This window comes from Marmota flaviventris, chromosome 1 (genome assembly GCF_047511675.1).
Source record: "Marmota flaviventris isolate mMarFla1 chromosome 1, mMarFla1.hap1, whole genome shotgun sequence".
NCBI classification, from domain to species: Eukaryota; Metazoa; Chordata; class Mammalia; order Rodentia; family Sciuridae; genus Marmota; species Marmota flaviventris.
This window is the reverse complement of record NC_092498.1, coordinates 220,515,322-220,527,025: the sequence shown is the minus strand read 5'-3', so window position 1 is coordinate 220,527,025 and position 11,704 is coordinate 220,515,322. Positions and strand designations below refer to the sequence as shown.

Genomic DNA, 11,704 nt, shown 5'->3' with positions numbered 1-11,704 from the left:
AGGGGGACCGGCAGGCAAGAGGACCCAGGGTCTTTGGGCAGAACTTGAAGGAGTGGGACTGGGGCCACGCAGAGGCTCGGAGGGAAGGCAGGGCAGGGCAGCCTGGAGACTGGGCATGCCAGAGGGGCTTCTAAGTCCCTGTGGGGAAGACCAGGCCTGGAAGGACTAGCAGAGGAACAGGGACAGTGCCCCAGGCTCAGCAGAAAGGGGGATGAGTCCAGGATGAGTGAAAGGCAACTCAGGCTGCTGAGGCCAGGGTCCATCCTGGCACCCAGGCTTCCCTGTGCCTGCGGGGGGGGGGGGGGGGACCCTGGCCACTGGGAAGGATGGAGCTGGGGAACTCAGAAATCAGCAGGTCTAATAGTTCTGTGACAGCCTCAGGCCTCGAGCCCTAGGAGATCCCACACTGGAGCAGCATCACCCCCAGGAGGCCCCAGCCCAGGACTCCCCTGAGACCCTGCCCAGGCAGAACTGGCCACACTGCCCTCCACAGCCCTGCAAGCTGCGCGCAGAGGTGAAGGCGCAGATCTGACCAGTGGTCAGGAGGGTGTCACGTGCTCCAGCACCGATTCCCTTGCACTTGACCTCCACCGTGACCCTCTGCAGGCCTCCATCCTCCGCCTTCCCGTCCATAAAGCCAGTCTGGACCAGGACCCAACCTTGATGCCCCATCTGTTCCGCCCTGGTTCCCGGGGTCCTCGCCCCACCTTTGGCCCCCAGCCCCGGCCTCTCAGCGGCCTCTAGGGCCGGGGATCAGGCCAGGAAAGCCCCTCGGGAAACCCCCCGGGGAGCCGCGGAGGAGGGGGCGGAGAAGCAGGTTTGCAGAGGCGGGAAGCCGCCGGGGACGCTGCTATTTAAACCGTTTCCTCGAGGGGAGCAGAAGCGGGGACGAGCATGGAGCAGCGCCTCGCCCTCCTGCTGGCCCTCTCCCTGGGGCTCCTCCAGCCAGGGCACGGTGAGCAGGGAGGGGAGGGGGAAGGGAGGGACTGAGGTGGGGGAGGGGAGGGGTGGGGACTGGGGCCGCCCTCCGACCCCACAGTCCCGGACCTAGGTGGAGGCCGGGCAGCAGGGAGACCCGCGCAGGGCTAAGAGCTGCGTCCCCGCAGGTCAGCCCCTGCAGGTGGAGCCCCCGGAGCCCGTGGTGGCCGTGGCCGTGGGCGAGTCGCTGCAGTTCACCTGCAGCCTGGCCTGCGCGGGCGGGGCGGCCAGAGTGCGGTGGCGCGGCCTGGACATCGGCCTGGGCGCGGTGCTGTCGGAGGCAGGCAGCAGCGTGCTCTCCGTGCACAACGCCTCGCTGTCGGCAGCCGGCACGCGCGTGTGCGAGGGCTCTTGCGGGAACCGTCGCTTCCAGCGCACCGTGCGACTCCTGGTGTACGGTGAGGCTTCGCCCTCTCCCCCAGGCCCATCTTTAAACCGTTGCTCTGACGCCCCCGCTCCACCCAGACCCTCATCTGAGTCCTCCGAGCCCTTCCCATCCTACGCAGCAGGAGTGTGGTCAGTGCCCAGCTGTGCCCTCCCCACAGTCCCTCACATCTGGCCCAGCCTTGACCTGGGGGCTTCTGAGCCCTGAGCAGGCACCCCCTCTGCCCACAGCCTTCCCAGACCAGCTGGCTGTATCCCCAGCGACTCTGGTGCCTGGAAGGAACCAGGAGGTGGCCTGCACTGCCCACAGCGTCTCCCCAGCTGGCCCTGACACACTGTCCTTCTCCCTGCTCCTGGGAAACAGAGAGTTGGAGGGTGTCCAGGCCCTAGGTAGAGAGGAGGAGGAGGAGGACCCCCAGGAGACAGAGGACCTGCTGTTCCGGGTGACAGAGCGCTGGCTGCTGCCTCCCCTGGGGACTCCCGCCCCAGCCACCCTCCACTGCCAGGCCACCATGCGGCTCCCTGGCTTGGAGCTGAGCCACCGCCGGGCCCTTCCAGGTGAGCCTCCTGGGTCCTGGCATCCCCAAGGCCCACCCCTCTGCAGCCTGGACAGCAACATTCATCCACCTGTGTGTCTCCGCCTCTGGGAGCTGTTCACACAGTCTGTCCTGGGATCCATCTTTAGTCTGTTACCCTGTGGCCACCAGAGAGAATCATTAATTCAACAGATACAGCTCCTGCCCTGTGCCAGCCTCAGGATCCATCCCTGCTCTGCCCACGTCCCTCCATGTTCGTCAGGGTCAAAGCTCAGGTCCACCCTCCCCGGGCAGAACTGGCCACACTGCCCTCCACACCCCTTGCTCCTCTGCTCCAGCCATGGTCCTCCTCATGTTCCTCCAACACAACAGTGAAGCTCATTGCAGCCTCAGGGCCTTTGCACAGGCTGTCCCCTGTGCCCACAATACCTTTCCAGACCAGTCCCAGCTCCTCCTCACCTTTCCCAGATCTTTGTCCAAGGTGACCATAGTGAGGCTCCCCAGCTACCCACCCCCACAGGCACCCAGGCGCTCCTTCTCCTGTGCCTTGTATTTCTCCACCACATTTTTAACACCTGACATCCTATGCTTTTTTTTCCCATTATCTGTCCCCACCATGGGCATTGCCAAGGGACATCTGTCTCATCCACAGTGATATCCTCAGCAGCCACAACAGGAGCACAGGCAATGCCCTGTCTCTAGGGTGAATCCTACACACATCTCCAAGCCCCGGAAACATCCCTAGGGGAGCTCGGTGCACTCTCCACCTGTACCCCTGACTCCCTAGTGCCCCTGGGTCCTGGTTTCTAACCCAGAGCTCTGAAATGGAGTAGAAGCCAGAGGCCATATGAAGGGGGCACACAGAGATGGTTTTTATTTTTGGGGGGATACTGGGGATTGAACTCGGGGGCACTTGGCCACTGAGCCACACCCCAGCCCTATTTTGTATTTTATTTAGAGACAGGGTCTCACTGAGCTGCTTAGTGCCTCACTTTTTCCTGAGGCTGGATTTGAACTCGTGATCCTCCTGCCTCAGCCTCCCAAGCTGCCAGGATCACAGACATGTGCCACTGTGCCTGGCGGTTTTTGGATTTTGATACCAAGAATAGAAACCCAGAAGCACTTAACCATTGAGCCACATCCCCAGCCCTTTTTATTTTATTTTTTAATTTGAGACAGGGTCTCTCAAAGTTGCTGAGGCTGGATTGGAACCTGCCTCAGCTCCCGCACTGCTGGGATTACTGGGGTGAGACATGGTGCCTGGCTACAGGAGTTCTCTAGATCCTACAAGGTCCCAGCCTCAGTCCACACCCTGTCCCCATTCCTATTCCATGTTAAAAGGTGTCCTGAGCACCTGTGCCCTCGCTACTCTCTGCTGCAGCCCAAGGGGGTGGGGTGACCCTCGCCCCTTTTACACTTGAGAAAACCAAGGCACAGGGAGCGGCAGCAGCTCAGGGCGGGGCTGCCAGGAGTGGGCCCCGCTCCCAAGGTCCAGCCCAGAGGGAGCAGTGGGTGGTCCAGAGGGGGAGATGAGGCTCGGGAAGTAAGAAGAAACGGTCACTCTGTTTCCAGTCCTGCACAGCCAGACCTCGTTGGAGCGCCCAGACCCAACCTCATCAGAGCCCCCCACCACCACCTCCCCACAGGCCACCCCCCAGCAGGGCTCCACCGGCACCCCCAGGATTAACAGCTCCACTAGGACTTGCCGCCCAGAGATCCACTGGTCTCTGGAGCCTGCACTGGATGGAGAGGTCAGCTGGGAGCTGCTGTGTGAGGCGGCCTGTGGCCCTGGCATGACCGTGCACTGGACCCTGGCTCCTGGGGGCCTGGCAGCCTACAAGAGGAGGGAGGCAGGGGCTCAGGCATGGCTGAGCCTGCCTCCAGACGGCTCCAGAACCGAGGGCTTCTTCCAGTGTCGCCTGGACCCGGGTGGCCAAGTGGTCAGCCTCTATGTGCCCATCCAGAAGGTGATCCCCAAAACCTGTGAGTTCTGATGGCCGGGAAGGAGCCGGGAGGGGCAGAGTCTCTGGATCAAAACTTTGGGTGAGAAATCGCAGTGCCAGGCTCTGTCCAGGGGCTTCCCCTGGCTGCAGCTTCCAGGCTGAGGCCAGGGGTGGCCACTGTGCTCCAGGCCCTGGGTCCCACCCCTGTGGAGAATCAAAAAGCAAAAACGAGTGTGATGAGTATATTTCAAGGGGCCCAAGATGTTCCCGACCTTATCATCTCAATGCATAAATATAAGAGCCTGAATCTGATATTTTACGCACGTTTTTTAGCTGTAGTTGGACCCAGACCTTGATTCATGGGTTTCTGTGCGGTGCCGAGGGTGGAACCCAGGGCCTCACACGTGCCGGGCGCGCGCCCTGCCGCTGAACCACACCCAGCCCCTGCTTTTCTTTCTAACGCTCCGCATTTCCACACTAGTCCCGAGGCAGGGTACAGGTCAGCGCGCTGGCCAGCCGCACGGCACGTGCAGACGGCGCTCGCGTGCAGGCCGCTGGGAACCCACCGGGACCCCTGCGCTGGCTGCCCTCCTGACAGCCCCTCCCGCTCTTCCAGCTCCGCCCGCCGCCCTGTGGACTGGCAGCCTGGTGCTGGGGCTGCTGCTGATGCCGCCCCTCGCCTACCGCCTGTGGAGACGCTGTCGACCCCTGCCCGCCACCACCGCCCGCCAGCCCGTCTCTCTGCGGCTCCTGCCGGTGCGCCACTAAGCGGGCAGCGCCGCCTCTCCCGGCACCGGCCGCCCTGGGCAGGAGAGGGCCGACCCTGCCCCCCACACTGGTGGTCAGTTCACAGGAAGCCCCCTCCCCAGCTGGCTGAGCTACCCGCCCTGGGCCCACCGCCCACCTCCCACCCCCGGCCCGGAGCTGAAGAATAAAGGCCACTTGGTCTAACCGCTGGTGATTCCTGTGGTGCGGCGAGCCTGGCGCCACCCCTGTTGTCCCGCACACCGGGCTGACCCCAAAGAGAAGCGCGCCTCTGGGCAGAGCGCTGGAAGCCCCTGCGGCCTGGGCTGGGGGAGGCCCAATGCAGCTTCACCAGAGAACCTGGAAAGTACTTGATGGGGGTCGCCTGGGCAGATCAGGACAAGGGGCTGATCGAGGGAAATTGCACGGCTGGAGAGGCTGGAGATGGGGGCGGGGAAGCGACTGGAAATGAGGTCAGCTTGCCAAGAGCCTCAGATGCCAGGCGGGGGAGGAGGGACCCTGGCCAGAGTGCCCAGGGGGCCACCGAAGTGCTTAAAGCCACAACGGACGCGGCGGTAGAACGCCCCCTCTGGTGGTCAGGAAGAGTAACGGCCTAGGTCCGCGACTTGTGAACAGGCTGCTAGGTCGGGTAGGAGCGCGTGGACCTCCAACACAACTGGAGGATGTCCGAGGTGGGGTCCCCCACATGGCGTGCTCTACTAAGACCGAGACAGGCCAAAGGCCGGGAGGAGCTCAGCCCGAGCCCCAAGCTTTCGACAAACTCAGAAAAGGATCTGGGGTGGACGCTCAGTCCTGGAGTCAGGGAGCGTCCATACTGGCGCACGATAGGTTGGACTTTGCTGGTATCCGAGGAGAACGGTTGCTAGGAGACCATGCTAATGAAGGACTCACCCACTACCAAGATGGCAAGCTATACGGCTTCATGCCAGAAACCAAGGCCTTGCTAAGCAACCATTTTAGAATCTGGCAAAATTCAGTTTCCGGGCCGAAACCAGACCAACTCGATACACGCAGAGAGAAGCAAAGGGAGAATACCAACTAGGACCCAAGGAAAAGGGTGACCTGCCCCTAACCAAGATGGCCGCCCAGGAAACTCGGGGCACGTGGGACATGGCGGCGCTTCCGGTCCCAGTGCCCTCAGTGAAGATGGCGGCTGTGGAGAAGCGGCGGCCGGCGGTAGCACCGGCGGCCAGTTTCACGGACAACGGCCGGCCGTCGGTGTCCCGGGCGCAAGCGGCCGCCGAGAATGAGGAGGACTTCCTGCGGCAGGTCGGCGTGACCGAGATGCTGCGCGCGGCCCTGCTAAAGGTTCTGGAGGCGCGGCCCGAGGAGCCCATCGCCTTTCTGGCGCACTACTTCGAGAACATGGGCCTGCGCTCTCCGGCAAGCGGCGGCGCCGGAGAACCCCCGGGACAGCTCCTGCTGCAACAGCAGCGCCTGGGTCGCGCGCTGTGGCACCTTCGCCTGGCTCACCATTCACAGAGGTGCGGGCGGGGCGGCGGCCAGACTACAGTTCCCGGCATATTGCGGGGCGCGGGGCACTCTGGGAGTTGTAGTTCGCGGCCTCCTGGCCGGAGCCGGTGGGCTGGTATTGCGCTATATTTCCGGGCGCGGAGCTTGCTGGGAGTTGTAGTCCTCGCCTCCTGGGCGGGGTGGAGCTGCTACTTCGCCCTCAGTGCCGGCTGCGGGCTGGTGCACGTTTCTGCTGCCGCTGGGGGCTTTCTAGGTCGGAGGGTACCGTATCCCTTAAGCCAGAAACGAATAACTGGACCTGGAGATTGACTAAAGCCGAGCGTGGCCCGCGGGAGGAAAGCCTGGAGTGGGGCGAGCCGGGGCTACTGGTCTGTGTCCCGGATGGGACGGTTCTGAACTCCCAAGGTGGCCGAGTTCCTGAGTGAGGGTTGCAGCAGACTGGGGAGCTGTCTAACACGCAGCATCAGCCCTGGGCGACTGTCTGGGGCTGGAGGGCGGTGTTTTGGGGGACCCAGAAGCAGAGGCTGAGGCGGGCCTTGCGTGATGGCTTAGGAGTGGTGTGCCAGCACGCAGTGCGCCTCAGTCCATCCCCACGGTGACTCCGGCGCCCCTCAGGGCAGCCCTGCCCGAGCCGGAGAAGCTGGGAGTCTGAGCGCAGCTGGACGGGGTGGGGGCTGGGAGGAGGAGCAGGTGGGCAGGAGGCGGAGTGATGGGAGTGGGGGGGAGTAGGACTGGCTCCTTGGCACGAGGAGCCCACAGCGGGAAGGTGGACTGGAGTGCCTGAGACAGGGCTGGGATGGGGCCGTCGTAGACTGGGGGATTTGAGAAGGCCTCAGGAGAGAAGAGCCGAGCCCGCAGAAAGGGTGGGTGGGAAGGCAAAGCCAGAGATGAAGAGCCAGGAGAAGTGGCCTCAAGGAGGAAATTGATCAGTGGCAGGGCTCCGTATGTGGTGGCTCAGGTCAAGCACAGCTGTCACAGATGAAGATGTTTATGTTCATCTCCTAGGGCTGGTGGGCATGTTGGCCCACATCTGTAATCTCATCAGCTCTGGAGGCTGAGGCAGGAGAGTCATAGGTTCAAAGCCAGCCTGAGCAAGTTAATGAGGCTCCAAACAATTTAGCAAGACCCAGACTCAAAATTTTAAAAAGGGCTGGGGATGTGGCTCACGGTTATGTGACCCTCAGTTCAATCCCTGGTACAAAAAAAAATAACCTAGGGCTGCTGTTAAAAATTACCATAAATTTAGTAACTTAAAACAGAAATTAATTTTCTCAATTGTTGAGGTGGCCCGAAGTCTGAAACCACGGTGTCATCAGGCCCATGTTCTCTCCAGAGGGTCTAGAGGAGGTCTTTCCTGCCTCTTCCAGCTTGGTGGTTGCTCTAGTCTGTAGTGCACCTTGGTGGTGACTAATAACTCCATCCCTCTGTCCTCCCCCTTGGCCTTCCGTCTACTTTGTAAATACACTAGGTGTTGGATTACAGCCAATCCTTCTCCAGCATGACCTCATCTTAGGAATTACACCTGCAAAGGACCTGTTCTCAACTAAGGCCCCTACCTGAGGTTCTGGATGATATGATATCCCTGGTCCCCCAGAATGGAAGTGTCACAGCTGTTGGCTGGAGTTCAGTCAGAGTGGCAGGGGCACAGGAAGCAGACAGTGGGTGCTTGTGGCAGATATGAAGGCCCTGGAGTCACCTGGCTTCCCAGGGACCAGCCAGGAGTGAATGAATAAGACAGGCTCCCATGGCGTCCGATCGTGCTCATGGGTCCAGGCCTGCTCCTGTCCTCCCTAAGACTCCACGGCCGCTGCCTCCCTTCCTCAGACAGCAGGCAGCAGCTCTTGGCTGGTGGCAAGGAGCAGAAGCCAAGGGCCAGGTAGCTGTATGCTGTCCCCCTGTACTGAGGCTGAGCTGAAGATGCCAGGTCTGGGAGAAGTCACCTCAGCCCTCTCTGCTGGCCAGCAAGGCCACCTGGAGCACAAGAATGTAGTGGTGTCTGAAGGCCACATGGCTGGCCACCACAGGGCAGAGCCAGGAGTCGGTCAGCTCAGCCGATGGGGCCTCCTTGGCTACCTCATTGCTGATGAGAGGGACTCTTGCACAGTGTCCCTGAACATGTTGTCACCAGAAAAGTACTCGTGGAGGACTGGCTAGTCTTGGCCAGGGCCCAGCCTCAGCCCACTATGGTGGGCACCCTGGACACGGCAGGGTGCAGAGCAGAGCCCCTGGCCTCTACCCACCCATACCACACACTCCCCCGTTGTGACCACACATGTCTGACATGGCTCAGGGTCTCCACTGAGAGCCACTGGTCAAAGGTGAAAATAGTGTCGCTGCTGCTCCTCCTCGAGACAATGTGTTCTCTTCCCTAGCAAGTGCGGGCAAGCTTTGCAAGCTGCCCTGGCTGGCTGCCCGACCTGAACTGCAGAGCAGAGGGGAATGGTGCCGTGCTCTGTGCACCTGTCATCTCTGGGTGGTGCAGCAGGACACTCCTAGGGGGAGTGAGGCAGCCTGGAAGGAGGTGCCTCTCCTCCCTTTCTTGCCCCTTCCTGGGTGTCACCCTGATTCACTGGTTGCAGTCACACCTCAGTGCCTCCTGGTCATGGGGCTGGAGCCTTTGCTGTGGTTACTGCTGTGTGCTTCCTGGACTTGGGGCCAGGATCCTGCTCAAACATCACCTGAGCCACAGACGGGTGGGACTCCACACACTGGGCACGGCCCCAGGTCTGTGGCACAGTCTGCTCCATCCTCACAAGGATCTGAAATGCAAGGACCAGGCTGGTACCCTCCTAGTGAGGAGGGTGAGGTCCTGACAGGCAGGGACTTGCCCAGGGCACCCTGGAAGGCAGGTGTGGCAGCCGCAGAGCCCTGCATGCCCATAGTGCCTAGTGGTGCTCCAGGAGCCACAGGGGCCCAGCTCCTGCCCCCCAGCCACTGCCTCCAGGGAAAGGAGTCAGTGCAAGAGAGTGGGTGGGCAGGCAGAGGGCAGGAGACCTGTGCCTGAGGCCTGCAGAGGGAAACCAGCTGCAGGCTGGATGTGGGGCCAGGAAGCCCCTTCACATGCAGGACCAGAAACCCCACACCGGGTGGCTGCAGCTCAGCCGGAGGCTCTGGCTGCCCCGGGGAGTTTGTGCCTCCCAGCAGGGATGGTATAGCTCTGGGTGTTTAGCCCGGGGTGGGCCCTGAGAAGGGTGGGATGGGGCTGGCAGTGGCCTCCCTCAGATTGTGCCACTGCCCAGCAGGAAGATAGGTCCTTCGGGGCTGCCCTGTTGCCACTCCCCTCACCCCGCCTGCTAAGCCCTGTCATGAGGTCACTGTGCCGTCCCTGCGAGAAGAGCGAGCGCTGGGTGCCTCCAGGGCTGTTGAGAGGCTGTGCAGGCAGCATTGGCAGCCTGCACACCACTGGCCTCCAGCGCTTCACAGTGCCAACACAGGGCCGCAGATGGCAGCCAGCCAGGAGGTCGAGAACCCAGCCCTAGGAGGCTTGGTCTGGCCCCCGCTCTGCCTTGGGGCTATCCCTGCCAGCACTCTGCAGGGCATGCCCATTCCTAACCCTGACCTGGGCGGCAGCACTTGCCAAGCCCCTGCTGCACTGATGCTGGGGAGGTGGAATGATGTGCCCCAAGGCATGAGGCCTGTGTCCAGCCGCTTCCTGTTGGGGGTTCTCTTCCTGCTCGGAACCACAGTGTCCCCTACCTCTGGGACCCACAGGATGGCCGCTGTGGGGGCTCTGCTTGTGCAGGCTCACAGGCCTCAGGCTGCTGGTGAGCAATGGAGCACCTGGGGGGCCTGTTCCTGTGAATAGGCACGGGCAGTCACACACGTTTGCCTGTGGGGTTGTAGGGACAAGGCCTCTGACCCACCAGAGCCTGCCCATGATGCCCATGGCTTGCCTGCCAGTCATCCAGCAGAAGGCTGTGCTCTGAACACCAGGGCTTGAGCAGTGGCAGGCACCTGCCCTGGTGGGAAACAGGGGACCAAGGAGGATCTCACAGGGTGAGTTAGGCGGCCACCCCTGGGGAGAGGGGACCTGGGAGAGGCGAGGGATCTGGGCAGGCCAGCATCGGCCCAGGAGGCAGTGGCCACAGCTCCCAACCTTGTCCCACCCACAGGACAGCCTTCAACAACAATGTCAGCGTGGCCTACGAGTGCCTGAGTGCCGGCGGCCGCAGGAAGAGGCCGGGGCTGGATGGCCGCACCTACAGCGAGCTGCTGAAGCGCATCTGCAGGGACGGCGAGGCCCCGGAGGAGGTGGTGGCCCCACTGCTGCGCAAGATCCAGTGCCGCGACCATGAGGCGGTGCCGCGGGGCGTCTTCCGTGCAGGCATGCTTACCTGCTTTGTGCTGCTGGACTTCGTGGCCCGGGCAGGAGCCCTCTTCCGGCTTCTTGAGGCCCCAGGCCTGGCAGTGGCTGACCGCCGTGTGGGCCAGGCCGTTCTGGACACCCTTGAGGGGGCCCTGGGGGCTGGTGACCACACTGCTGGGCCTGCATGCTACCTGGAGGCCGGCTCACGCCTGGGACCCGACAGCCTGGCGCTGGCCCTGGACCGTGCAGCGACCGGCCGGAGGCCCAGCTCCCCCATGTCCCGAGAGGAGTTCCTGGAGAAGGCAGCCACCCTCTTCATCGCCAAGGTCAAGCCAGTGGGCTGAGCCTGCTGCATGGCTGCCCTGCTCCTGGGACAGGCGTGGGACTGGCCCAGGACAGAGCATTCCCACCCCTGCACTAAGACATGGCCACCAGGACACTGCACCCCCACAGCTGTGCACCCACACTCACAAGCCCTGCTCAGCTGAAATAAAGTCTGTGGAGGCCTGTGTGCATGCACATGTGCGTGCGTGCGTGCGCCAAGTGGGCCCACCACCCGGCCGCCCAGCCAGCCCATTCCTCTGGAGCCTGAGTCTCCTTCCACAGCCCTGCCCACTCCAGTGGCTCCTCTTGGGCCTCAGTTTCCCTAGCCATCCAGCAAAGAGGGCAGCTGGCAGCGACACCGAGGGATGGCAGTGGGATCTCCACCCCTCCTTATCCCTCACTGCCTGGAGGAAGGCGGCTGCGAGAGGAGACCAAGGGCCAACAGGCTGGGGCCCTCCAGAGTCACACCGTGCCACCTCCACCAGCGGTCCCCCCAGCTCCCTGTAAGACTTCATGACTTCAGGCATCTGTACCCCACACACCCAGAGCCTGGCCTCCACCTCCCTCCTACCTAGGACTGACAACCCCACTCTGCCTGAGAGAGGCCTACGCAGTGGGTCTGTTGAATCTGTCTTCTCAGACTGGCGGGTGGCCCCAGCCGCTCCCCAGTCCAAGTTTAGTGTAGGTTGGATGGCGGGTGAGTAGTGTGTCGGGAGTGGTGGCAGCCCTGCTGCCAAGCAGAGCAGCACCAGGGTCCTGTTCCCACTCGGGCTCTGAAGCCTATGCTCCCAGCAAACTCCATAGCAGGAGGCTTTGGGGCAATCTGTGCCCCCATGTTAGGGACGGAGCCGCCTGGGCTCAAGCACTTGCAGCCACTTGAACCCCCAGCCAAGCAGAGAGGGCAGCCAAGCGTGAGCTCTCAGAGGACTGGGACGCCCAGAGGCAAGCATGGCTTGCCCACCCAGGAGACTACACTGAGGCCAGCCTCCCTGCCA

General features: G+C 62.5%; 2 protein-coding genes across 2 annotated transcripts; both read left to right on the top strand.

Moving 5' to 3' along the window:
• The first annotated feature begins 894 nt into the window (after positions 1 to 894).
• On the top strand, positions 895 to 4,755 carry Madcam1 (mucosal vascular addressin cell adhesion molecule 1). Its single transcript, XM_027952366.2, has 5 exons — positions 895 to 955; positions 1,107 to 1,376; positions 1,594 to 1,920; positions 3,471 to 3,881; positions 4,458 to 4,755. The coding sequence occupies exons 1-5, from the start codon at positions 895 to 897 to the stop codon at positions 4,607 to 4,609; spliced, it is 1,221 nt and encodes a 406-aa protein (XP_027808167.2). The 3' UTR covers positions 4,610 to 4,755.
• A 977-nt stretch (positions 4,756 to 5,732) lies between these two features.
• On the top strand, positions 5,733 to 10,904 carry Tpgs1 (tubulin polyglutamylase complex subunit 1). The gene is made up of 2 exons (XM_027952673.2): positions 5,733 to 6,090; positions 10,192 to 10,904. The coding sequence occupies exons 1-2, from the start codon at positions 5,753 to 5,755 to the stop codon at positions 10,727 to 10,729; spliced, it is 876 nt and encodes a 291-aa protein (XP_027808474.2). The 5' UTR covers positions 5,733 to 5,752; the 3' UTR covers positions 10,730 to 10,904.
• The last annotated feature ends 800 nt before the right edge of the window (positions 10,905 to 11,704 follow it).

What these genes read in the sequence shown, in the direction of transcription:
- Madcam1 (XM_027952366.2), top strand. Translation starts at nt 895, where the DNA reads ATGGAGCAGCGCCTCGCCCTCCTGCTGGCCCTCTCCCTGGGGCTCCTC. An exon ending in GCTCCTCCAGCCAGGGCACG is followed by an intron (nt 956 to 1,106) that starts GTGAGCAGGGAG and finishes GCGTCCCCGCAG; the next exon opens with GTCAGCCCCTGCAGGTGGAG. An exon ending in GAAGGTGATCCCCAAAACCT is followed by an intron (nt 3,882 to 4,457) that starts GTGAGTTCTGAT and finishes CCGCTCTTCCAG; the next exon opens with CTCCGCCCGCCGCCCTGTGG.
- Tpgs1 (XM_027952673.2), top strand. Translation starts at nt 5,753, where the DNA reads ATGGCGGCTGTGGAGAAGCGGCGGCCGGCGGTAGCACCGGCGGCCAGT. An exon ending in CTGGCTCACCATTCACAGAG is followed by an intron (nt 6,091 to 10,191) that starts GTGCGGGCGGGG and finishes TCCCACCCACAG; the next exon opens with GACAGCCTTCAACAACAATG.